The sequence below is a fragment of the Eufriesea mexicana genome, unplaced genomic scaffold, assembly GCF_001483705.2.
Source record: "Eufriesea mexicana isolate 0111107269 unplaced genomic scaffold, ASM148370v2 scaffold2551, whole genome shotgun sequence".
NCBI lineage: Eukaryota > Metazoa > Arthropoda > Insecta > Hymenoptera > Apidae > Eufriesea > Eufriesea mexicana.
In genome coordinates this window covers 641,106-668,671 of record NW_016910623.1, presented here as the reverse complement: position 1 = coordinate 668,671, position 27,566 = coordinate 641,106, and the positions used below count along the sequence as shown (strand labels likewise).

At 26.2% G+C, this 27,566-nt stretch overlaps 5 protein-coding genes across 11 annotated transcripts; 2 read left to right on the top strand and 3 right to left on the bottom strand.

Moving 5' to 3' along the window:
- Positions 1-3,825: 3,825 nt before the first annotated feature.
- Zyx (lipoma-preferred partner zyxin) lies at positions 3,826-6,530 on the bottom strand. Of its 2 annotated transcripts, none has more exons than XM_017903912.1 (6): positions 6,206-6,530; positions 5,825-5,963; positions 5,164-5,647; positions 4,746-5,083; positions 4,252-4,667; positions 3,826-4,178 (listed from the first exon to the last, which is right to left on the bottom strand). In XM_017903912.1, exons 2-6 carry the CDS (start codon positions 5,957-5,959, stop codon positions 3,926-3,928), a joined length of 1,626 nt encoding a protein of 541 aa, XP_017759401.1. In that variant the 5' UTR covers positions 5,960-5,963; positions 6,206-6,530; the 3' UTR covers positions 3,826-3,925. The 2 variants fall into 2 exon arrangements, with proteins under 2 accessions (XP_017759401.1, XP_017759402.1); XM_017903913.1 differs by having other exon boundaries at positions 5,164-5,623.
- Mvl (solute carrier family member malvolio) lies at positions 6,133-14,307 on the top strand. Of its 3 annotated transcripts, none has more exons than XM_017903909.1 (12): positions 6,133-6,208; positions 10,062-10,255; positions 10,351-10,473; positions 10,628-10,854; positions 10,964-11,102; positions 11,188-11,343; positions 11,468-11,626; positions 11,713-11,763; positions 11,845-12,227; positions 12,313-12,523; positions 12,595-12,665; positions 14,130-14,307. In XM_017903909.1, the coding sequence occupies exons 1-12, from the start codon at positions 6,169-6,171 to the stop codon at positions 14,194-14,196; spliced, it is 1,821 nt and encodes a 606-aa protein (XP_017759398.1). In that variant the 5' UTR covers positions 6,133-6,168; the 3' UTR covers positions 14,197-14,307. The 3 variants fall into 3 exon arrangements, with proteins under 3 accessions (XP_017759398.1, XP_017759399.1, XP_017759400.1); XM_017903910.1 differs by lacking the exon at positions 6,133-6,208 and adding an exon at positions 9,332-9,713; XM_017903911.1 differs by lacking the exon at positions 6,133-6,208 and having other exon boundaries at positions 10,231-10,268.
- A 1,118-nt stretch (positions 14,308-15,425) lies between these two features.
- LOC108550176 (prostatic acid phosphatase) lies at positions 15,426-18,207 on the bottom strand. Of its 3 annotated transcripts, none has more exons than XM_017903841.1 (7): positions 17,855-18,207; positions 17,575-17,673; positions 16,950-17,372; positions 16,707-16,830; positions 16,425-16,636; positions 16,176-16,356; positions 15,426-16,094 (listed from the first exon to the last, which is right to left on the bottom strand). In XM_017903841.1, the coding sequence occupies exons 1-7, from the start codon at positions 17,951-17,953 to the stop codon at positions 15,970-15,972; spliced, it is 1,263 nt and encodes a 420-aa protein (XP_017759330.1). In that variant the 5' UTR covers positions 17,954-18,207; the 3' UTR covers positions 15,426-15,969. The 3 variants fall into 3 exon arrangements, with proteins under 3 accessions (XP_017759330.1, XP_017759331.1, XP_017759332.1); XM_017903842.1 differs by having other exon boundaries at positions 17,610-17,673; positions 17,855-17,933; XM_017903843.1 differs by lacking the exon at positions 17,855-18,207 and having other exon boundaries at positions 17,564-17,596.
- Positions 18,208-19,329: 1,122 nt separating this feature from the next.
- LOC108550168 (acyl-CoA-binding domain-containing protein 4) lies at positions 19,330-22,336 on the bottom strand. Of its 2 annotated transcripts, none has more exons than XM_017903834.1 (7): positions 22,249-22,336; positions 21,997-22,109; positions 20,528-20,721; positions 20,289-20,451; positions 20,007-20,146; positions 19,568-19,918; positions 19,330-19,473 (listed from the first exon to the last, which is right to left on the bottom strand). In XM_017903834.1, the coding sequence occupies exons 1-7, from the start codon at positions 22,296-22,298 to the stop codon at positions 19,330-19,332; spliced, it is 1,155 nt and encodes a 384-aa protein (XP_017759323.1). In that variant the 5' UTR covers positions 22,299-22,336. The 2 variants fall into 2 exon arrangements, with proteins under 2 accessions (XP_017759323.1, XP_017759324.1); XM_017903835.1 differs by having other exon boundaries at positions 21,997-22,141; positions 22,249-22,326.
- A 60-nt stretch (positions 22,337-22,396) lies between these two features.
- On the top strand, positions 22,397-23,819 carry LOC108550169 (uncharacterized). The gene is made up of 5 exons (XM_017903836.1): positions 22,397-22,535; positions 22,717-22,938; positions 23,031-23,191; positions 23,284-23,456; positions 23,537-23,819. Exons 2-5 carry the CDS (start codon positions 22,736-22,738, stop codon positions 23,750-23,752), a joined length of 753 nt encoding a protein of 250 aa, XP_017759325.1. The 5' UTR covers positions 22,397-22,535; positions 22,717-22,735; the 3' UTR covers positions 23,753-23,819.
- Positions 23,820-27,566: the final 3,747 nt, after the last annotated feature.

The following is a 27,566-nucleotide window of genomic DNA, read 5'->3' as shown; positions in this document are numbered from 1 at the left end:
ATGTATGTATGTATGTATGTATGTATGTATGTATGTATGTATGTATGTATGTATGTATGTATGTATTTATCTATCGAAGAGAGCAGATATAATTAGAGTAACGCGAAACAAGGGATACGGAAGAACTTCGAAGTCATGCTACATTATTATATATCTCTTTAATAAGAATCGAAATGTTAACGAAAAAGATGAAGAAGAAAAAAAAATTCTATCTCAATAGATACACAAATACGCTACATTATTTAAAAACTATACATGTTATATATGCAGTATTTAACGTTATGCGCAATAGGCTCGACAAACCATTGAATCTCACGAGCAAGGCTAGAGTAGGATAGATGGATAACAAACAGACGATAAAACAGAAGAAAATAAACAAAAAAAAAAAAATGATAACAACAAATAACATGTTATTATCGTACAAAGACGAGCGATTTGTTATGTGTTCAAAGAAAAAAAGGTAGTGATGTTGATACCGATGATGATGAAGTGAAAGGGTAATAAGGAGGCAGAAATAGAGTTGATTTCATAAAACGGTTGCTCAAGGCACTGCCACATCCCTCAGTTTTGATTTTTTACCTGAAACATGGTAAAACAGTACTTATAGTTTGATTAGAGTAACCGTGAACACACATTCTCATGCATTTCGAGACACTATAGTAGAAAAAATATACTAATTTTCCCGTTCTTTTCTTTTGACAAATTATCCCGCGCAAAAAGAAAGAGGAAATATTTAAAAAAAGAGAAAAACAGAAGGTCGTAAAATAGCTGTTACAAAAATGAAAAAAATGAAAAAAAGAGAAAAAAGAGATGCCCCAAATACCCGAAAATGAATACGATAAAAGATATACTTTAAAAGAACAAAAAAAAAAGTATGTAATAATGAATTAAATAACCGTGTCGGCTGTGAGCTTCCAAGCAAATAACAATAATTAAATTATTATAATATAAAAGGTTAAATAATATTCTACCTAATTGTTATAAACGTATAAATTTCTTTTATCTATAACGAGAAATTTGTTATCTCATATCTCGCATATTGTAGCTATTATTGTCTATTTAAATGAGGAAAACAGAAAACGATAACGAACCGAAGGTTTGTGGCGCTGTGATTTAGATGTCGCGGCGAAATATATATAGTGAACGAGTAAAAAGTTTATGGAAAAAAAGAAATAAAAAAAATGAAGGGAGAAAGAGAGTAAGAAACAAAAAAAAGATATATTCGAAGGATATGAAGACGAAACGACAAAGGCCTAGAACGCATATAGATTACCCGTGAGTCGTTACGAAAAGAAATTAATTTGTTGATAAAAAAATGTAAGAGTGCCTTCTATTTGTTTTCGTGATTGTATTGTTGAACATTTGTTGCGTTACGTTCCAAGAGCCTCTAATGTTGTTATAAAAAAAAAAAGATGTTTGAAGAATGTTGTTCCTCTATTTATTTATTGATTTATGGGCTAATACAGCCCAACCAGTACCCAGCGAATTTGAAAGTGTGAAAGTATGCTGTTAGAAAAATTGAATTCGGGAAAGGGAATTTAATTAGAAGCGAGGCGATTTTAAGAAGATAAGATAGAGAAGAAAACGAAATAGTAAATGCAAAAAGGAAACATCGCATACGGCATTCGAGTCGCATGATCTCTTTTTTTCTCGTTATTATTATGATCGTACAAGAAAAACGATATTATACATATGTAATCGAAGTGGAAAAATGATTTAAAAAAGGAACAGAGCAGCTCGTTTCGGCACCTATTTCTATGTATAATACACGAGAAGATATCTCAGCAATATACAAATATAAATATATACATATAGATATATATATATATATATAAATATTAATGAACGGAGATAAACAAACCGTATACCGAAGGTATATAGAATGCGAGTGCGATAGGTGCGTATTTGGGTGTGTATGAGCGCGTATCTGAATAGGTGGCTGTGATTATTGCGTGCAAGTTAAAAATAAAAATGAAAAACAGAAAATACGAGAAAAGAAGACAGTTTACGTGTTTAACGAGAGATAATACGAAAGCAAAGTACAATTCTATGTTCAGTTTGGTACTGATTAAAAGAATGAACGAAACGTATTAAAAGACGAGTCGTTTAATTGCAATTATTACACATGTACTAAATTCAACGTAGAATGGTGCTGATACAATATAAAATATAATATATACTTCGCAAAGTATATTATAATATAAAAGAAATCTAAGATAGATATTAGCATATATGCGTAGTTGAATATAGGAATATAATTGATGTATATTACACACTCGGTGTAAGCGGTGTGCTTTCTATGATTGTGGATTATTACATGTTCACAATAAGTTGCGTGAAACAGATTTTGTCGATATATGAAAAAAGGTTTTTGTTAGTCCATAAGCAGCTATTTATTTTTATTAATTCGATGTTTACTAAATTTCTATTACTTCTAACATATTACTGAAGTAAGATTAACAACCTTGCAGTAATTCAGTATTGTTAAGTAAATAATTCATATTTTTAAGGTAGTAAACTTGTACAGTGCAATCTTCAGAAACTTACTAATTATATTTTTCATTTTGTTTATCAATTAACGACGATTGCACAGTTATTATAGTGTATTGTGGTTTGAAAACTATGCATGAAGTCTATTGAGTTAATTTTTCGGAAAATAATGAAGACGCATTCCACAATCTATAAAGCATGCCTTTTAAAACACAGAAATTGATGTATTAAGAAAAGAAAAACATAAATTATACATAAAATGACATGTAGGTTGTACAACAAAAAACTAAGTACTCGATGATAATAAAAAAGTATATTACATATAAGAGATGCATATATTTAAAAATAAAATAAAAACATCTGTGCATGAACATTATATAGATGGAAGAGCCATAGCAAAAAAAAAAAAAACGTATAGAATAAAATAAGTGTGAGTCTCTGCTGCAAATATATAATAATAAAGTCTCATTAAAGATATGAAATATACCATGCTCCAGTACATATATTGTATTTGTGTATGTACCTTTCTTGTTTAGTTTGATTCATTTTTTCCAAAAATATAAAAAAAAAAAGTTAACAAATATTAAGCAGATGCCTTATTTATATATATATTGGATATTTTATTCAATATTCATTACATTAATACATTTGAAAATTATATTCTATTCACTTGCTAATTAGATAATTTAAGATATTTGCACTAATACACTGTATTAATTCTATCGTATCACATGATTTTCCGTAAAGTGGAAATCTAAATACATAACGAATTTAATACATTAGAGTAAACATTTTAAATACTTCAAAGCAATAGAAAAAAAATCATATAAATTGCACAATCTCTACTTTGCATTATTGATATTATGTGGATATAGTCACACATAAATCTAATTTTTTTCTTAACTCTAGGTTGAATACCTTGTTTTCAGTATTATATGCAATACTTTCCTAAAATCACATTAATCATATTAGTCAGTAATAACACTCATTTCCGGAAACTAATTCTGTAATATATTTTTGTGCTCATAGTTTAGAATTCTCCCTTAATATTATTTAATAATACAATTATTAGATATTTTCGAAATTTTAAACATGGCAGTGTAAAAGCAATAATGTTAATTCAATTTTGAAATTTTTTAAAATTTGATTACTTTGTATAAAGTATGCATATAAACATACACCATCTACAAAATATAAATCTTCAAAAAAGTCTAGAAATATGAATATTTGGTGTAATTTACTTCGAAGTATTAAATAATACAAAAATTATTCATATTCAATTATCAAAATGGCTTTCATTAAAAAGTTTCTTAAAAGCATATAAAATGTCGCATGTCTTACAGATACTTATTTCTAAGATATTAAAAATTTGTAAAATTTGTAATTATAAATATAATGATCTAGTATCTTGCTTCAGTTATTATGTTTATGTCATTTATAATTCAGTTGTCATATGTGATGTTAATGCTTGAACTCGAGTAGCATTACAACTTTTGCATAATACATGATCATCTAAAGGATAGCAGCCACGACCTTCAGAATCAGAAGACAAAACCAATCCACAATCTTCGCATTTGTAGCACTGAATATGGAAACTACGATCTAGTGCTACAACGCGTACTGTTCCAACTTGTCCTGGTTCTGGCATAATTGGTAACTTACAAACGCAGCAACGAGGTGCAAATTTCCTGTAATATAAAAACATCATTTTAAGTTTGTAAAATTGATTCACTTTATTTGATCAATTAAAATGCTGCTTACTTATGGAAACATTGAATACAATGAATCTGATTTGTAGCATCTACTGTAAATGGTATACCATCCAGACTTTGTCCACAAACTACACAAGTAAAACAGGATGGATGATAAGGTTTTCCTGTGGCTCTTAATATTCTATCAAGTATTGGTCTAGTGCAAACACAGCACTTTTCTAAAGTGTTCAAGTAATCTTCTTCACAGTAGGGTTTATTCTCCAGCGAATAGAAAGGTTTACCCTGTAGATTGACTTTACAAATATAACAACAAAAGCAGTCAATATGGAACACCTTATCCATCGCGGAGCAACCAGTACCTTCACCTTCAACTTTACGACCACATTGAGCACAAATTCCATATATATCACTGTCTTCGGTATTATCTTCCATTCCTTGAACTAATAAATCAGTCAAAACATCCACCTAAGGCAAATATAATTTTTGAAAAGTAATTTTTTTTTTATTGAAAATGTTAACACCATTAGTATAATTTTAACATACTTCCTTAACTGGAGATACTTTTCCTTGGGGCTGGGTGGATGTAGCAGATCCATATCCAGAATACATGGAATAATTGCAAGATAATTGTGACGGTGGTCTAGGATTAATTGGTTCATATATAGATTCATATGTAGAACTGGATTGTGAACTAGGACCATAAATGTCATTTGGATAATTATCAGATGGAAAATCAGTTTGATAAGTAGCACGTCTTAATTCACTATAACTGGATGATACAGGACTTGGTGGAGGTGGTAATTCTTCTGGTGGTGGTGGAAAAGAACTACCTGGTACACATGGAACATATTCTGAAGGTTCTGGTGGTGGTGGTAAGTCATCTGTAATATAATATTTACTTAATTTAGCAAATAAACATATAGGAAAATGTTAAAAAAATTATATTCTTTATGTATCTCACCATTATTGTGTGCAGTAGGAATATTACAATATGTATTTTCTGGTTTAGAATTCCATTGGATATTACTATAGATTATGTCTTTTTCAGTTTTAGTTGTTTTATTAATTGGTATAACTATTGGAGGATCTATGTTACTATATACAATGTTTCTTGTTGATCTTGAATGATCTTCGACTGGAACTTGAGGAGCAGGCATATTCCCAACATTTGAATAGTGATTCTTTTCATCATATCCATACTTTGGCTCAAATTTTTCATCTGATTGATGCACATAGAAGTTTTCATTATTCTGATAGCTTTTAGGAACATCTTTTCCATTTGCAGTGGATGATAGAGAAAAATCATTTTTCTCTATATTTAATGGCACATATGATTGAGAAGAATTCACATACAAATTTGATGACTTTTCATTTTGGCCAGAATTGTTAAGTACTGTACTATATGATGGCACAGATGCAGCCTTTATGGTATAACTTTGTGGTATCTGGAAAATAATTTATACAATAAAGTTCCACATAATAAGATTACTTTACAAGATTTTAAACCTTGTTAATTATACCATTGATGTTTCCATATAATGATGGAACAGTCATGGAAAGTAACATAAAACATTGTTAATAATAAAATAATTGTATTGATTATATTCATATAATCTACTGACCTGTGGCTGTGATTTTTTTGGTTTTGGAGGTACAGCAGGTCCTACTTTCTTCCCAGATTTAATAGTTTTCACATTATCCCCATGATTAATTTGCAAATTTGCAATTTGTTGTTCCAAGTTATTAACATTAGACATTTTTCTATAAATAGTAATTATATTTTTTTAATTTCTTTCTATCTTCATATTATACAAAAGATATATATATATATATATATATATTTATAATATATTTGTGTTCATAGTGATGTAATGCAATACATATTGTTCAGAACATTATCGTAAGAAATTATCAGTTGCATTTTACATCTGTCAAGTAAAAGTATATACCACCTGTCTGCTACAAAATGGAGCTTATACCATTGAAAAACTCATTAATTTTACCTGGTAAGTTAATAAATTGTATTTTGTCACCAAATGTTTCGTTTCAAACAATCTTTCAAATCCAAAATTACACAATTTTTTATTTCAAATGGTTGTCAAATATATATGATGCTCAATCGTGACACAACTGAATGGCTGACTCATAACTCCCTTATCTCATAGCTTCAAAAATTCCTTTACGGTGACTTTTTCATACATATAAACTTAACCATAACTCTCTTTCAATCTTATGGCACTACATTCAAGTAATAAACAGGGTACAGCTTAAATGTTTATTGTTTAAATAAGAAGGAAATCAATAACGAATTTTGATATACACAAACAGTCTTACTAATAATATTGCATATAACTATTACGTTGTGAACAAATGTGAGAGATTAAAGTACCAACTTTATTTCCAAAAAAATCTCACCACGCCTTAAATTGAAAATTACGATACTGCCTATAGTCACATAAACTAATTAAATTAAAAAAAATATGTGTCGGGTACGAATGTCATAATTACATACGATGTATGTTCCATACTAGGGATTTCGACTTCGAGACTATGACATAATGCTAGAAACTTAAATATTTCGTAGAAATATGTTTTAATTCATCATTTGTGATACGAATGAATTATTTTTGATTTAACAAAATTAAGCAAAATGAAATTTATTTTGTATTTTATTTTTTTTAACTTTTCGATATAAAATATCTTTCAATAATATAAATTAAGCAGAATAATATTGAGCGTCATTTTTTAAAACAATTTCAATACAAAAATGTTTTATGATAAATATAAACTTTGTACATAAGTGCGTAATAATAACAAAAGACATAAGGATTTCCATTTTACTATTGTTGAAAGTATCATTTTTAATCAATTTGAGTTTAATATACTTTAAATACGTAGTCTAAAACATTGGGTTTGAACTGATGTGTTATCAATAATAAAATTTTTTACGTTCTCTAAATTGTAAGAAATTATGTACATTTTATGAGCTAACAATTTCATGGTCAAATGTACTTTCGAAGAAAATAGTTTAAAGAAATAACAAAAAATATACCTTAATAACTACTACAGTTATTCAATAAATTATAAAAACAGTGGAATGTTGAGTACTTAAAAATCTCTATTCTAGTTTCTACAACTTTTTAAAAGATTTTTTTATAAAACATTAAAATATGTTTGATATACTACACGTGTATCAAAAGGTTTTCTACCATTGTTATAATCATTTCTGTTTTCATTTAAAGTTAAGGTTTTCCTTTTACTAATTTCTCTAATATGAAACTAATAAGCACTTTTAAAAAATATTTTTGTCAAATAAATTTTTCAATAATCACGTATATTGACAGGTTTTAATAAATAGATATTGATAAAATACAGTTTTTACATTAATGTTACGTAATAACGTAAATAAAGATGGGTATCTTTTTAATTACATTCACAGATTAGATTATAATCAAAAATATCTCAAGATTATATTCTTTTTATTCTTTATCATCAGCATCTATGCTGTTTATTAATATTTCGATAATATTTATTCATAATATTTTAATATACATTTATCAGATTTTCTTGGAACTTGGTATCGATTTATTTTTTATTATAAAAAGAAATTTTGAGATCAAAACTGTTTTACAAAATCAGAATAGTCTTATTAAAAATTTGCACTTATACATCTAGAAATGTAAAATATTTATTTCAAAATAGAAATGTAGTATTAATAAATGATAGATTTCCACATTGTGCAATCAAAGTATAATAATTTATGCAACAATTTCTTTTCTAACGGAACAGATTTCTTGGGGTCAAAAGACATTAAAACTGATTAAGAAACACTTTCATATTTATTTTCTTATTGTATTTAGTTTTCCTCGTTCACTGGGAATACCACGATGATTCACAAATCAGTGGGAAATACATCACATAATTGTTTCGCTGATTTATATTAAACATCACTGACTGCAGTTATTTTGATGTAGTGAAGAAGAAATATGACTTACGGTGCGCAGTTGAATTTGTTCGTTACGAAAGCTATTTATTGATTATTTTTTATATTTGATTATGTGACACTCGAAAAATTGCAATTAAGTAAAATAATTAGATGTTTTCATTATATATTTACGTATATATGTATTATATAATTCTTAGCTGTTACTGATTAACCGATATCTGATATCTAATACAAAGAAACATTTATTTGATATTCCAAGTTAAATACAGACATTGTATTTACATTGAAGTGTCCTCAATACAGAATGCAGTTTCTTGGATTCAACAATCTTTTATTACGTTAATATTTTATGATTTTACAAAATTTGAATGTTATTAATAGTTTGAAAAAATGTGTTTTTCTACAAATTTTCATAATAAAAATATGTACTAGCATATGATCTAGGCTAAAATTGAGATAAAATAAGAGATAAAAAAAGGGAATTAATTAAAACACTTTATTAGATTATTAATTAAAATAGATCAATGCACATTAAAAATACTGCTTTGCTAAGAATAATTTTTTGACGTAAAAGAGTTTTATAATTTCTTCCTTTCTTTCATACTTCAATTTTTGTTATCGGTATTTGAATTGGTGAATATTTATCAAAACGTTTCATACGAAGATAATGATTTTCACATAACGAATACTTAGGATTACTTAATTATTTCTTAATTAATCTTTAACTAATTTCATATAATTAATTTTTAGCAAATTTTAAATAAAGTAAAAATTTTTTCGTTTTTCTTCGTCAATAAAATGCCCATTCCCAACACAAATCGAAAATAATATATGTATGTATATTTAGTATTACAGATTTATTTTTTAAGAAACGCTTTCGATTCAATTTAACAATTATCAAATTAGTCGAACAAAGATTTGCTATGATGATGTAACAAGCCATAGCATGCACGTCCTCGTGTATCAAAGTTAATTAAAGAATTAGAATCGTCTTTGATTTAAATTACTTAACTCAGAAACTAAATATAAATATCCTCCAACTAAAACAGTTGATATAATGATAATTGTTATTATTTGTTATTTTATTTATTTCAAAAACTAAAAGTCAATACATATAGTACATGCATTACAGATGCATCGAGCACCGCGAATGAGTGATTTCAATGGCACATATGCAAATTTACAAAAGTCCAAGATTATTCAGAAATATTAGGAGTTACTCGTCATTAATGATAACGAGAGATGTCGTATAAGAGTTTACTAGTCAACTAGTTTGTTGTGATAATTGCACGGGGCATCCCGTGATGTTGCACAGTTGTACTTCTTTGTTCGTGGAAATTGTGAATTCTGTGCTTGTATTCTTAGTCACTGATGAGTTTGGACATCCCCGCCATGAAACGTTTGGTAATATATTTTATAGAGAGAGGGGGAACATCCAAGGAAGATGGTGCTGTAAGTTCGTTCATTTGCTTTGTTGCAACAGTGGTTTCAGTTGCTTGATGGTCTTTATGTATTGTGTATCGTGTGTTGTTTTTTAGTTATGTTCCTATTTTAATTGTATAAAGGTATGCATTTTTATTTTTAAAACAAAATGAATTTAATGTTTATTTTTATATTTGTTAACATGTTACATGACTAATAATATTTAAATATTTAATTCATGATTAAGAAAGTTTAAGTATTTACTGGATACAATAAGACATTATTTTAATCTTTTATTGTATTGATCATCATATTAAATTATTTTTATTAATTAAATTATTGGACTTAAACTATGGGGTTAATTTTTACATAATGTAGTTTATTATTATTTTCATATATATTTATTACCATTACATGTGTTTAAATATATATCTGTGCACAGATTTAAGTATATTAAAAAGTATATTACATATTATTAACTCTATTTTCAGAGACATCTTATCAATATATCATGCAGAATAGTTATATTAATGAACCCAATGATGATTCAACAGTCACAGTGTCTCATCAATATAGACAGAAAGCACAAAATAATGACAAACCTACTGAAAGCACCTGTTTAACACCTAATAGTAATCAGACGTATTTTGCTGATGAAAAAGTTCACATACCAGAAACAAAAAATGTAGTATATATTGGTATTAATGAAGGCTGAAGTAATTAACTTTTATTACAACAAGCGAATTTTTATCTATATCTATTTTAATTTGGCTTTTACAGGGTTTATTTAGTTTTAGAAAATTATGGGCTTTTACAGGACCTGGATTTTTAATGTCTATAGCTTATTTAGATCCTGGAAATATTGAATCTGATTTGCAATCTGGTGTAGCTGCTAAATATAAGGTATTCTTTTAGTTATTTAATTCATTGAATTCTTTTATGTACTTTAATTTACTAAATTCATTTAATTAATTTGTCGATTCCAATTTATTTCATTTTTTATTTATAATTTTTAGTTGTTCAATATTTTTAATGTATTTATTTTCTTTTCTCTTAGTTATTATGGGTATTATTAAGTGCAACCATTCTTGGCCTTATTATGCAAAGATTAAGTGCAAGGCTCGGTGTAGTAACTGGTTTGCATTTAGCAGAAATGTGTTATAGACAATATAAAAAAATACCTAGAATGATTTTATGGATAATGATAGAAGTAGCCATAATAGGTAGTGATATGCAAGAAGTAATAGGAACAGCCATTGCTTTGTCTTTATTAACAAATAAAGCGTAAGTAATCATTTTTTTTATCTTTTTGAGGGGAGGAATTTATTGCTGCTTAAATTTATTTTTTAATGCAATTATTTAAAAAGGAAGTTATATATGTAATTTGATTCAGAATTCCTACATGGGGTGGTGTACTTATTACAGTAATTGACACTTTTGTGTTTTTATTATTGGACAAATATGGCTTAAGGAAATTAGAACTCTTCTTTGGATTTCTTATTACAGTAATGGCTGTCACATTTGGATATGAGGTAAATTTCAATAATTAAATAAATAAATGTATCTTTACTTGTATGTGAATTAAAATAATTTCTTTTTTTTTTGCTTATATTGTAGTATGTTGTTTCTTCTCCACCTCAAGGTGAAGTGATAAGTGGAATGTTTATACCATGGTATAAAGATTATGACAGAAATATGTTATTACAAGCTGTAGGAATTGTTGGTGCAGTTATAATGCCACATAACTTATATCTTCACAGTGCTCTTGTTAAAGTAAGGAAAGAACAAAGAGTATAAGTAATCTTTTTTATGAAATAAAAGAAGTAGGCATTCTGATGTATTAAATGTTTATTATGTATTAGGTAGATATTGTAATATAATATTCTTTAATTTTTAGTCAAGAGACATTGATCGTAGAGAATCTACAAAAGTGAAAGAAGCAAATATGTATTACTTCATTGAAGCATGCATTGCACTTTTGGTATCTTTTATAATTAACGTATTTGTTGTTGCGGTATTTGCGGATGGTCTTTATCAAAAAACTAGTTTACAAGTTGTGAGTACAATAATTAAGAATGTAAATGAAATTTTTAATTGTAATTATCTATAGAATATATTCATATACATGTTCTTCCATTTTAGTACAATATTTGTGAGAGTCACAATTATACCATGGGAATGGTCACATTCGAAGTAAGAATAAAAAGTTATTAACATAGATTTATATATCCAAAAACGTTGTCTTTTTCTTACATTTAATTTTATTAATTACAGAAAGAAAATACTACCGTTACAGTCGACCTTAATAAAGGTGGTATATTCCTTGGTTGCGCCTTTGGTGCGGCAGCAATGTATATTTGGGCTATTGGTATTTTTGCTGCTGGTCAGTCTTCCACAATGACAGGAACATATGCAGGACAATTTGCAATGGAAGGTTTTTTAAATCTTCAGTGGGCTCGTTGGAAACGAGTTCTCTTTACACGGTCAATTGCTATTATTCCAACCTTCCTTGTTGCATTTTACAGTGATATAAATAATTTAACTCGAATGAACGATGTTTTAAACGCTATTATGACACTTCAATTACCTTTTGCAACTTTACCAACAATAGCATTTACTAGTAGCTCTCAAGTTATGGGTGAATTCCGAAATGGAATGTAAGTTTTGTATTTTTAATTTTATAATAATGTAAATCTATTCCTTAGATTCATTTGATTTTTAATATATACTTTTAAATTGTAGAACTAATAAAATTGTTGCAACTGCATTATCCGTTGTTGTAATAGCTATAAATATATATTTTGTTATAAATACAGTGGAAACTGATTTACCACATCATTGGGCGATAATACTAGCAATTTCTATATATTCTATTTTATATCTCCTATTTTGCTTTTATCTGACAATTCATATGGCTGTGAGTATGGGTGCAACTTCCGTTGGTGACCATTGGGTATGTACTAAGTAGGATTATTAATATTAATATTAAGTATTAATCATTTGATTGTTAATTTCTTTCTGTAGTTTGTAAAAAAATACATTGGAAGTCCTGTAAGTACAACACTTGGATTATCAAACCCTGCAATATATGCAAGGTAAGGATAGTAGATATGCTTTATATGTCACAGGATTTTGTTAACTAATTTAGTTATTAATTTTACAATATTTACTATCTAAGTGTGGAAAGAGAAGTTGCTTTTTCCATTTATATAATGTATATCTAATGTAATTAACAATGTAATATAACAAAGTACAGGTTTTGTGTGAGAACATATAGTGAATAACAAATGTTTATAAATATTTATAAAAATTGTAAAAGTAATTATTAGTTCATTTGATGTGGATTTAATATAGCAAAGATATTCAAATAATATTCACAGCAGTTTTACTCATATTTAAAAAAAACATGTTATAATACGTTGCATGTATGTTATCAATTATTGATATGCTTAGGAATAATTTGCTTAGTGACAATTTAAAATTGTAATTATTACGATTGTAATATATTACTATCATAACAAATAAGCATTATTATATCATCACAGTAACAATCATCTTTAATGAAGTGTAACTTTACAATCTAAAATCTTTTCAACAAAATATAGATTAAAATACATGTTCATGAAATATTGAATGTAACTAACTACTATATGAAATTAATAACATTCAGCTTGAAGATGAAATATTCTTAATGAATATACATATTTGCATATGAACTTTATGAAATTGTTGTTATGGTTATATATTGAATATAAAATATAGGTATATGAACTGGAAATATTTATTTACAGATATGTGTGCTTTATTAACATTGTATATACTTAATAATAAATACTAACAAATAAGTAATGCAAAAATATTTTTGTATCTTTTTATATTTTGTTGAATTTTTATCTTTTTTAATTCATAATCATACAAAATTTATAATAAATTTACGTTAAATAAGTACAAAGATATTTTTAATTTAAAAGGAATTACAATGTCATTTACTTTCAACCCTGTAAATACTATGTGTTTATAACATATGCTATATTCTTTTTCTTGATAACTCTTTTTTAACATATAAAATTCTTATAGTTATCACGAATATAAAAGAACCAAGTTTATTATAAATTTATTACTTCTCAATTATTTCTGTATTCAATAATGTAATATAAAAAGAGAATGTTGCTAGGAAAATTATCAAGTAAAATAAATTATTATCAATAAAATATATTCTTCACTAATTTGTTCTTTATTTAATTATTTCAATTATTGTACATTAAACATTAATTATTTTATGTTAATCATTGTAATCGTACTTATAATTTTATTAATATTTCGTTTTGTCATGTGAATGATTAATTGCATGTACATTTTTAACTAATCCAAGTGCAGGTTTACAATGTAACTAAATTTTGAAAATTTCTTGACTAAAGGTAAAAAATTATTTCATAATTTTGTTTGTGCAATTTTAGGCTATATTTCAATTATTTCAAAAAATTGGACAAATTATTATTTTATTACTTTCTGAATGTTTTGGATTAATGTATATAAAATTAATTTATTTGATGTTTTAGGTCTAATCCGGCATTTAATATCCAAGAAAATTGGTCTGGTAGTTTTACCACAATACCAGAATATTGATAACGTAGATGGGAAAAAAATATGGCAAATATTATTCAATACTCATAATTAGCATTCTGCTAGATTTTAAGGCTGTACAAAATTAAATATGACAAAGTTTACAAAAAATTACCACGAAAAAATTATTTACTAAAATTAAATAGAATTTGAATATTGATGTACTACATAAATAATAAAAAAAGGGAGACAATTGTATATATTATTTATATTTATATATAAATAATTATTAAATAAAGTAATTTAAAGTTTCATGTATGATAGATATAAAATGCAATAAAATTAAAAGAGTTAAATAAATGAAATCATACTTCAAATATAAAAGCTATAATATCTAAAAAAAAAAAAAGGAAAAGAAAATAAAATAAATTCATGATTAGAAAATGTAAATATGTAAAGCATTATCAATAAAGTACATGTATAATACATATATTGCATAATGCCGTTCATATTATATCTATACTATTGTCACAAGGAAATGAATATACTGTATGTATATAATATTTAAAGCGTATACATTAATTGAAAAATCAGTTGTCCAGCGATCACCGTTGAGGTCGGACATTACGTACTATGTTCAAGGTATTTGTATTTCTTGTTATGATAAAAAAATTATCTGAAAGAAGATTATTGGTTAAAAATACATGTAGACAATTTTTTTTGTAATACTTGTTTTATTCACTTCTAAATGTCACAAAAATACTTTAAATAGGATATAATTTATATTTGTACACTTATATCAATATAGAACGATAAAATATAGCGGTAAAATAGTTCAGTTTAAGAAAAACCAAATTTTTGTATTATAATTTATTTAACTAAAACATTTTAGGTATTGTCTATTTCTCTTTCTTTCTAATGTATCTCTTGTTTTCTATTTGGAAAATAATTCACAAACACAGCCATATGTAAACAATATTACAAAAGGGTAATAATGAAGTGATTACATATACCTTTTTTGCTTAAAAATGAGTACTATTTTAATTGTTGTAACTTAATGCAATATGACTAGACATTCTCTGAAATATTGCAAACAAACATAATTCCTATGTTTCAAAATATTTACTTTTCTCACATTTGTAATATTTATGAACCTAATCATTTGGAATGAAATAAGAATTAAAATACTCTGAGTCAATAAAAGTATTTTACAACTTATTTTCTTTTATCATCATATATTAAGAGAAATCATTTTCAATATTTGTATTTCTAAATATTTTATGGTCATCACAGATCATTTTTTTATATTACAGATAAAAATCAATTTAAGTAATACAGCACACAATTTACAATCACAAAAACCATTAATTATCTTATACCCTTTTATTAAACTATTTGGAATCATAGAGATCATTATGACAGCCTCGTTTTCAGCTCTATGTGTATGTCGCGCGCACGCGTATGTGTACATGTATGTGTGCATGCGCGTATGTGAATGGTGTGTGCGCGCGCGCGTGTATAAAACTTTTTTTTATCGACTAAAATCTGCAAAGGATTATGTTTGCATAGAATCTACTTATTCACTTCCTCAATTATAAACTGAAATATTTTATCACCAATAAAAAGGTACAAATATCTTAAAATGTATAAAATTCTTTTCAAACATTTTATGTTAAAATGTATCAGGCTTATTTTTCATATCAATGATTCCTTCCTTGGTATATATAAAATCAAATACGAATTTATAATTTATCCTAGTTTTGTTAATTATCTAATTACGAAGACACTGAACATTATAACAAAAGCAATCTCTTTTTTCCCCAGTGCTATATTCAATTAAATAGGATCTGTTGTTAGTCGAAGGTAATACTGATTATGTTCTCGTTTATAATGCCAATAAATAAAGCCAATTATAGATAAGACCAGTAAAATTAACATCAATATGGAAGATGTCAATATTGCTGAAACAAAACAAGATTTAAATGGAAAACTTTATTATCTTAATATATGAAAAATAGATTTATATTGCATTAGAAATTTACCAATAATTGCTGTTGTATTCATATTATATCCAAATTGTTCCCAATCCATTATACATTCTCTTTCCCAATTTATAGGTACCACATCTTTTGTTAGTGCAATAAATTGATTCAAGGGACATAATGCATTACAACCAGGAAGTGATAAAAGTTGTGGTTCTTGGCTAGTATTTTTATATGATACCTATAAACATATATTCAACTAGAAATTTTATGTTCCTATTATATAGTTTAATTATTTGAAACACCTACCGTTACAAAATATTGATTTTTTAAATTTATTCTTAATTCTATTAAGATTGTTGCAGTATATGGTGGACAATGTGGTTCAAAAACATTTAGAGTCATTAACATATTGGCTATAGTTTCATCATGACCACTATACATCCATACTTTCCTATCTGGTACTAAAGCATTTTTTGATTTCTTTTCCATATGATCTATTATTTCTCCAAGTAATGGTCCTGTAATTTTTTTATAGTTTCAAAGTTGTGGCCTAAATTTCTCATTGATGATAAAACTAATATTATTTACCTGATTTTAATCTTTTAAGTATTTTATTGTAGGTACTAATTGTAAAACTAGTTGCAGCAATGGATTTAAGTTTATCTGGAAATACTGACTTTGTCCAGTTTGGTAATGTTTTATTATAAAGATTCTATAATAAATGTAGAGTATATGAGATGTATAGAATATTTAGTTCAAAAAAGCAAAATTTCAGTAAAAATTAAATGCTGAGCAAGTGTAGCAAGTATAAAGTGAAATAACATAATTTACCTCAATAAATAATGTGTCATAAAGTTGTTCAACAGATCTTAGAGATGAAATTTTCTTTCCTGCCTTTTCTGTTAAGTATGCATATAATTTCTCATTTTCTTTATCTATTTTTTTCATCTCTGGAGAATTAAGAACTTTTTCAAGTTCATAATCATATCTGGGACAATACTTTTTAGTAGCTAAAACATAATCTAAATCTTCAGGAATAGTATGCACTGGAATAGGTATCCAGTTGATACTACTCCATATTTCACTACTAACTGGAGGATATAAGCCAGCAAGTAGTGCTTCTGCTGACATTAAAGTACGATCTACATTAGTACTTTGGATGTAAATATCATTTCGAGAATATGAACTACTTAGTAGGTGTGAATAGCGTTTACGAATCCAATAACCAAGCATTAAATGTTGATATTTTCCAAGCTATAAATAGAATAATAAATACATTAGTGAGAATTTAAATATTTCTGAAGTTAAAAAATATTTTAAGACATAGAATAAAATTCATATAACCAGAAACTGAATACAGCAAAAACAATATATGACAAAAATGGTATTTTTTTTATTTAAAAAAAAATATATTATTGAAAGTAAATTATGTGTATTGTAATAACCAGGTATATACATTTGTCAATTCACCATATGGGACTGGCCACATACTTTTATTATTATAAGGATCATTTGGATAAGGTCTTATAGGTGTCCTATCTCCATGTCTGTATAACTGTTAAACAAATCATAATTATATTTAACAAAGAATAATAATGATGATTATTATTATATTTAAAATAATTATATATACTTCATATTGATTTATGAAAGGTATAAAAGACAAATAAATAAACAAAATGTAAAAAATAAATAAAACATCAACATTATTTAGAAAAGAATATTATTTAACTTACGACATTTGCAAAAACGGTAGTTCCTAAATCTATATCCTGAGCGCATAATAGTTTTATAATGAAAAAAGATAGAATTATGACAAGCAAAATTCTATTCATATTTTCAATGGTATAGTTTATAGCTTCGAAACTTTAATAAAAGGTTTCATGTAAAAATAACGTAACTGAATAATGATCTATTGATTACCACAATGTAAGGATTATTATAAATGTAACATCTGGTATGAGTTGTAAGTTGCTTTCGTCAGAAGTTATATTATATATAAACCATATAAAATGCGAATTAAGCAATTTAAAAAAGTTTTAATATTACGAAATTCGTTCTGATAGACGACACTTCTTTGTTGCCAATATCGGTTCCCAACCATTCTTGACTTCTATAAAACAGCAGTGATGGTCAGAAACAGACCTATTTATACAGTGGTACTCATTTTTGAAATCTTAGAAATGTGCTATATCCATTTATATATCTAGTTTCGATTGAACTTTAGATTCTTGATAAAACTCCATTTGTACTTAAATGATTATCTTCCGATGTTTTGCACCGAAATTATCCAATTAATTACAAGCAATTAAGAATATTAATTATTATAACTATACAAAATTAAGATTTTACATGAACTTAGTTTTCATTACAAAAAAAAATCTATTTATGCAAATTAATTTACAAGAGTATGTTAAAAAATTTTATTTTCAATAAATTTGTTTATAAATTTAAATTAATGAATTAAATGCAATTCAGAAAAATAAAAAAGGGTTATTATATTTTGAAATATTTTATTGGAATTGTATAAAATAAAAGTATTAGTTTAAGAAAAGATAATTATTATTAAGCACTAGTTGATAAAATATTTATAAAAAAATAATTACAAATATAATTAAAAATTGTACATTTTTATACAACATTTGTACATAATTTTGTGATATATCTACTTTCAATTTAAAATTAATTAAAGAAAGAGGAAAAAGGATTTTATAATATTATGAATTACGAATGATAATATCATCGTAAGTATATTATGATTTCTCTTAAAATTGTTGCACATTTTCATAAATTCTATTTTTTTCCTTTTTTTTTTCTTTTTTCTCTCTTTGTTTTTTTGGCCTTTAATTTGAATGTACAATATAAAATGTGTATATAATCTTTGTTTCTATATTACAATATATGAATACACATCATTATTTATAATACATATAAGTTACCTTAGGTATTGAATTTTAACATATAAACATACAGAGAGCAATCAAACCCTCCCCAATTCTCTCATGTTTAAACTAAATAAACATTTCTGTACATACATTCATATGTAAACAAATTTTTAAACTTTTACATAATTGATTATTCTTTTATATATGTTTAAATTGTAAAAATTTACTTGGATTTTAACTCTTAAAAAATACTTATATTATTTGAATTCAATATCTAATAGTAAATAGTGTAATATATTTTGAATGAAATAACGATAATATTTAAATCACAGCCTTCGCTGACGATAACGTTGTGTTAAAGAAATCAAAAATTGTGCTATAAACGGCCATGCGATTAAAATAGTGAATAATCGCGGTGAACAGTCTGTTAAAGGCCACCATTTTGGGTATGAAGTTGTTGTAGGCTGTTTCTACAAAAATTATATACCATTAAGTAAATGACTATCATACCATAACATAACAAAGAATAAGATAAAACTGTCATTTTATTTCATTTACACATACTATTGATGGCGCCAAAGCTTGCAATGTTTGACCTTCTAAGCAACGCACTCTGGCTGTTATTCTATCTAAATCTCTTTGTAAGTTTTGCATAGTTGTAGCTATTTGATTGAGGAATTCAGCATTAGATTTTTCATCCTTTTTATTTCGCTGTTTACTTTTTTCTTGTTTATTTTCTATTATTGGTTCAGTATATCCATTTGTACTGGTATATCCATTAGTTAACTCAGAAGAATTTTCTTTTGGAGTAACTAGTTCATTAATTTTATCAGTGGAAAAATTTAAGCCATAGGTCATTTTGTGAGTAATATTAGAGATTTTTGTTGTATCCTTTTGTATTCGTTCTGGAGCAGACTATGAATAAAAAAAATTAATTTCAGTTATATAAGTAAAAATAAAATGTGTTAAATACTGTGCATTGTTTATAATACCAGTAGCTTACTTCGACGGTATCTATAAATTCTTCTTCACCATCAGTATCTGGTGGACTTGCACTATGGCTAGTAGCTGGACTAGTTTCTAAACTACTTGCAATATGTCGTGTCATATTACAGACTCTATGTGGTGATGTTTCTCTTGATACTATTTAGAGAAAAATGAGTGGAAAAATTAAATTGTTTCAAATTTTTTCTCATTCACAGATATTGAACATATTCATTGTTAATAAATAGTTAAATAAACAAGTATAAAGTGAAATATGTAATTGTTAGTTATAGATACAAACCTAATGGAGAAATAGTTAATGGTATTCCAGGTTGTGAACGCATACGTTCCAGTACAGGACCGAGAAGTAATTCCAAATCTTTTGATGGAACACTTTCACGAAATGAATCTAAACTGTCTAGAAAATTAGCCACGTTGTCTGTATAAGACATTGTTTCTACAATCTATTAAATTATAAACATAAAATAACATGTAAAAACTGTAATATTAAACAGAGTTATAATAATTTTTAAAATCAACCTTTTTTAATTCTTCCACATAATTATTCATAGCTTCTGTTCTACTCATATTGCCTAAACGTGTCCAAGCATCCCACTTTGTTTTTTTAACTATTTCCCAGAAAGCTGGCTTTGATTGTTGACATGGTCCTTCTGTTGCTTGCTTATAATATGCATAAAAACGTAGCATGATTTCATTGCTAGGTTGATATGCTCCTGAAATATAAATTGTTACCAAAGAAATATTTATTATTACCACATTAGTGATATAAAATTTTGAGTTTCATATAAAATTGCAATATTTATTTTTACAATTAATTATATATATCTTTGTTCCTTAATTATTGTTTAAATTAGTTGAAAGATTAATATTTTGATAAAATTTTTATTGTATAAATTTGATCAAAGAACCAAAAAATAACGCAAGACAATTACATTAATATCTTCTGCTTTAATAATGTATCAAATGAAAGATTATAACGATTAGTTATTATTAGTTATAAAAGAAATACAAAGATAATAAATATTATACATCATGACATTTATAGATTTATTATTATATAAGGCACAAATAAAAGTTTTGTATTAATACATAAGCAAAACTGATGAAATTTTGAAAAATCATAGGTATATTTGTGATCATTCATGAAGAACGTTCTAGTTTTATACACAAACTGCAATTCACCCATTCTTACTCTATTAGAAAGTGAAATGAGAACACTTACACATTCACTTATAATAAATAGAAAGTATATATACATATTTATGAATTTAATAATACTAAAATTTATTATGTTCAATACAGTATCAGAATTTAATTCTTTATTTACACAATGCAAAAGGGTTTTTTTTGCAAAAGTTACATTTACAAATTATATTTAAAAAGGAAGTAAAAATCTATTCTTATAACAATTAAAACAAATTTATATAAGGAATTTAATATATTTGAGAGCCTAGTAAGTAAATTTAATTTTTGTAGACAAATATAAAATACAAAATACAAGAACAACCTTATTTTTTATTTTTTTCTTTGCACTTTTTTTACAAATTATTCTTTACCAATTACCATAATATATGATATTAATTTAAAATATATCTAAAATTTAAGACATAAATATTATCTGCGTATAATTTAAATAAATCTTTTGCTTTTTGTTGTAACGAAAGAAGTAGATATTCTATCAAATACGGTATGAACATGAACTTTGTACGATTATTCCATGAATGTATTGTGTATAAATGCTATGAATATTTATTACCAATACACTGTTAATAAAAAGAAACCAGTCTGGGATGTCTCAGACAAATAAAAAAAAGTTAAGTGGAAAAGAAATAATAAAATGTAACGTAACACGTCGTGTCAATTTCATAAAAAATTTCATACTGTACATAATAATATACATAACAATGTTATGGTTGTATTGTTTGAAGAACATCCATAATAAAAAATTGCAATCCAAATTAATTCGATTAATTATTTGAAAAAATTACCATTTTTTGGTAGATTCCTAATTACATTAATAGCCGCCTGAAACTGCTCTTCTGTCGTCATGGCAAAATCCGTAGGTCTTTGAACAGATAGGTAGCTATTCACACTCAGGTTGCTATAATGTAATCCCTTGTTAGTATTGACCACCTTTGAAAGATTCAAATAATATATTTTTGACTGAGCAAATGTAAAACAGGAATGATTTAAATGAGAAACACTTAAAAATGAATTATAACAATATAATGACAGATTACCGATTAATGACTGGCGATCGTCCGGTGATCATACATGCACGATGGCGCATGCGCGTTAAATGATCGTCGACTAAAGTTTAACCCCTTCCTTTTTGCAACTTGTCAGCAATTGCTTTCGGTCATCAAAAAGGAAAGGTGTACAAGTTGCAACATACTAATTGTTTACCTTGTTTTTAAAAATCGTATATTTTACATGCTAATTAGACTGTGTTGCGGAAAGCATATATTAAGAATATTTCTTAATATACACATAACATTTTTTTATTATAATTATTGTTATTTATTGGGTAATTATATACATATGTATATATATATATATATATATATCCAAAAATAAACACTAAAAAGTATTGTTTTGCACATAAATTTAAAGAGAAGATAATATTTGCTCAAACATTTTCTTAACTTTTATAATAATGTACGTACATATTACCTGCAAATGATTAGTACTTGTTTCCCATTTCATAGGTTAAACTGGTCAGTGAAAATGGTATCAATTGGTCGTGGTCGTGGATGGGCTCAAAATGATAAAAACTCATTACCTCAGCCAAGAAGATTATTGTGTACTGATGATGTTAATTATATTGATTTTTTTAATTTAATCAACTTCGTTCATAATAAAAATATAGAACAATTAATTGAAGAGATAGCAAAATTTATCGATGAGAAAACGAATGAGGAAAACTTAAAGTAATATTGTAAAATACTGTATTTATTTTCTATAATATTCTATAATAATTATTTCTAGAGCATTTTAAATAACTAATTTTAATTAATTGCAGAGATATAATTGATAAACTTCACAAACATGCTTTAAATCATAGAGATTTTGGGAATAAATTAGCAATGATATATAATTATCGTGCAGTTAAAAATATATATGATTCTAACAATCAATTTTTGTATAAGTACTTAATAAATCAATGTCAAATGGATTATGAAAGTAAGTTATATTATATGTGCTTTAAGTTAGAAGTTTATGAAAAATGAAATTGATATACTTATTTTTCTCATTTAATTGTATTTAAAATATAGGAAGAAAAGAATTGAGGGAAGAAAACATAGTCCACTTTCATAATGCTATTTATTTATTTTCTAAGTATATGTCAGGACATAAGTACAGCAAACTCCAATTTGCATTGTTAGATTATATGGAAATGTTATTAGAAACATATTCTTCAGAGGACATTGAACTTTTTATGGAACAAGTATATATTAATGGTTCAAACTTTAATTTTACATTTATTTCAATACTTTATTTTGATGGTTTTCAATATTATATTTTCAGTTCATTGAACATGGGAAGCAGTTACAATTTATATTTCCAGAAAAAGTAAATGAGTTAATGATTACTGCAAGACAAATTTTAATCAAAGAGAATATTTCTGTCACATCTCGACAAATGTTATTGTATGCAATAGATTTAGAGAGCAGAAAATTTAAACGATTGCCTGGCAGTTTGCATAACTTTTATAAATCACAATTGGATAAAATTGTCATATAAGAATATAAATATGTTAATTTTCTATTGCAAGTAAAAGATGATAATTGCAAATGAAAATTTAATCCAAGGAACCACCAACCTCTATTGCAAAAGGAAATATTGTAATAATACTATAAAGGAAAAGAATTCCATGTTTATTAAAGAAATAAACAAGATTATAAGTTTGAAATTATCATTCTTTGGTCAATGAATAAAATGATCAAGAATATCAGTCTGTGTTTATAAATAAACGAGATTTAAACGTGGTTTGAGATTTGCGAGCAATAAATATTGCAAAATAAAAAGAATACATAATATATATTATTATGTTGTTTATATTATCTTCATGACATTATTTAACATAACATACATTATTATTGTTGTTTATTTATATATTATTATTATTATTATGTTGTATACATAAACAGAATGATAATGTAGCAGTTAGGAAATATCAATAAACAAAGACAGAGGTTATATACGTTTCTATCTGAATTTATCACTAACAGGAGTAATTTTTTTACATCTACTAAACATTTGTATGAACAATAATTGTATAAATAATGATAACTGAATTTAATTTTATTTTTAAGAATTAAGGAATTTCTTTGAACTGTAAAATTTCCAGGGATTGGACATTAGTTCTAAAATTTCCAAGAATTTGGTATCACTTCTAAGAACTTCTACAATTGCTGAGAACAAAGTGTTGTTTACCTAGACTTATGAGTTATTCTACAAGTTTCTCACTTTGGGACTTTCATCCACAATACTCCTTCCATAAAATGTATCGGATTGGATATTCTAGGATTAATGCTTTTTAAGGAAAGTTCTTAATGGTTTTGAAAATACTAGTTTAATTCTTATTATATATTTTTTTAATGATATTTTACACTTATAATTGCATCTATTATTATATTTTATATTTATGATTTTAGAATTCTGCTTTTTTTTTGAATAAAGATTCTTCAGTTTTTATTGGTTAATTACTTAATTTTTTTAGTAATTTAGAAAAAATAAAATGTTGTCGAAAATGTGAAATGTAGTACGAATTCTCTTAATAAATAAAGACAATATATCCCTAATGCAATCTATTGATACAGTACTAATTCCTTCTATAAGATAAAGGAGGGTAAAAGTTCAAGCGCTACATATGATTTTGAACTGAAAGCTTAAGAAAGTTAATAGGATTACAGAATATGCAAGGAGATCGTTCAATATGGCGTGACGTTATAGACACTTCGGTAGGGAAAAATTAACAAATTACGCCATTTCTGCGATTAATTTATGAACTTTTATAGCTGCGTTGTAAAGTTGGATCTTTGGGCAATATTCTTATGCAATTTTCGTACATAATTTCATCCCAATTAGTTTGTTATAAATAACTATTCGAAGGAGATCGCGATTCGATAAAAATGATCGGCATGATTGGCCGACAAAATATTTAATTACGAACAAAACTGGACGTAAAATATGAATAAAAATTATATGGAAATATTGCTAAGGATATTGTTTCTACAATGAGTGCATGAATAGTCACAAATTAATTGCATAGAAGTAGTAATTAATGAAAAATTATTGGCATCTTCGGTAACATTTCAAACACTCCGTGGAAAAATTATTAATAATTAATTAATTAACGAGAAATTTATATCTAAAATAATATTAAAAAGTTTTTCAAGGATGTTTCTTTATAATAAAATTATAAAAGTTCATAAATTGTTCACAGAAATTGAATAATTTGATGATTTTCCTTTCAAATCAATCGTATTGGTGAATCTTTATTCTCTGTCCTTTTCTACCGGCAGTGCAAACCAACGTGTTGATTGGTGCTAAGATATCCAATGAAAAAGAATTGCGATCAGCGCCATCTATGAGTTTCAGTTGGAAGCCCAAGAAGGTTGTTGGATACCTCCTTGTGTATTCTGTATTCCTGTTACTTTATTGAAGTTTGCGTCCAAAATCATAGATGGCGCTGATCGCAAGATGTAAAATTTTCGACCAATTTTGCAATTTTATATTAGGATAATATGACATGAAAGGAGGTCGCTCGCCGGATGATTCCAAGAAATGACGTCATTTCTAAGAATTTCTGTGGACAATACTTTTACGATCTCGGCGAAAAATTTTTAGCGAACTTCGGCATTTTGTATCTGAATAACGTAACATGAAAGAAGGTTGCTCGCCGGCAGAATTCCAGGAAGTGACGTCATTTTCCAAGAATTCTAGCTGAAGAAATTTATCAGCCGTTGCTTGAATACTTTGCTATACATGGTATACATAGTCTACTCATTTGTAGGAGTTTCCAATTATTTTACTTACCTTACTTACCTTACTTACTTTATTTACCTTAATTCGTCTTAATTTGCATATCACTGGAGTAGATATTGCTCACTCCTTGTTCTCAAAGTTCAAAGAGAACATTGAAAATCTACAAGAAATAAGACATATGTATTATGCGTAGCTCTTAGTTTGGTATTGTTTGCCAAAAATTATTTTCTCCATAAAAATCGTGCCTCTTTAGAGAAACTTGCATTGTTCGAAAACTTAGGGTTTCCCATTTTCTTTATGTCAAAGACGATTTATTGACATGTTATTTTGAATGAAAAATATAAATGAATTAATTTTCAACAAATTAAAAGCTAGTTACATCAAGAAAGGGAAAGAAATAAAATAGTATTTTATTTCTTTTTAGTCTTAAAATAAAGTTACCAAATATCACTTGAAATATTTTACAAAATAGCAGTTAAATTTACAGAACAGTATTTTTAATCATTAATGTAGACAAATTACTAAATGTGGGGCAAAGGGAGTAACAATTAGAGCTGCTGATTTAGAACAATAATTTATTCTGTAAAGAACAATCTTATCGATTTACTAGTGGACAAGTCTAGTGGACAAGTTATTGCATCTGCTTTCTTTAAATAATAATCGTCGCTTATAATATCAACCCAAATAGATAAAACGCTGACTAATAATACATTTTAATATTATTCAACGTATTTACAAGTCGCATCGAATAGATGCTCTTTTTATTTTTTCTTTCTTTTTTATTTATGTAATAAGAAATAACGATGCTTTTTATATTACAAATTCGTCCAGGTTGATTATAAAATACACTTTACATATAAAGTGTAAATTATGCATTTAAAAGCGACTAACGCAATAACAATTAACAGAAAACAAGTGTTAAACAATAAATTCAACGCTGTGATTTATTTTTAAAATATAACGCAGAGTAAAATTATGTATCGATAATATAAGATCGTTCGTGTACAATTAAATTAACAGAAAGTACTAAAATTCATCGAAGAAATATCGAAAAACTACATGTACAAATTATTATAATTGTTATTATTAAGAAATTAACGTACCTGTCTGTTAATTTGCGAAATGTTCAAGACTATAGAGTGTATTGCGCAGTAAAATAAAATATTTTTAATTGCTCTTAAATAGGTCTTATGATTTTTCGCGTTTTGTAATCAAACCTTATTCTATTGTATAATTCTGTTGTTAATTCCGCGGATAAAATAATTCTAGAACAATAACAATGCTTTTCTACAACTTATAATTATTTTAGAAGCGGACTATTGGCGCAATAAAAATTTGCACAAATGAACAGTACTTTAATTAATTGTACGAATAAGTATAGATCTTTGTAAAAATTATCGATCGAATTAAATAAATATTACTCTAAAGATAAATTCACTGCTGCAATAGTCCTTTAATTAAAGATTTCATACAGTTTCTAGATGAAACCATACACAAATCTTATTATGGGCGATTTTATATTAAAATCAAGAAAATTTAATTGCGTTACAAAAAAAAAAAAAAAAAA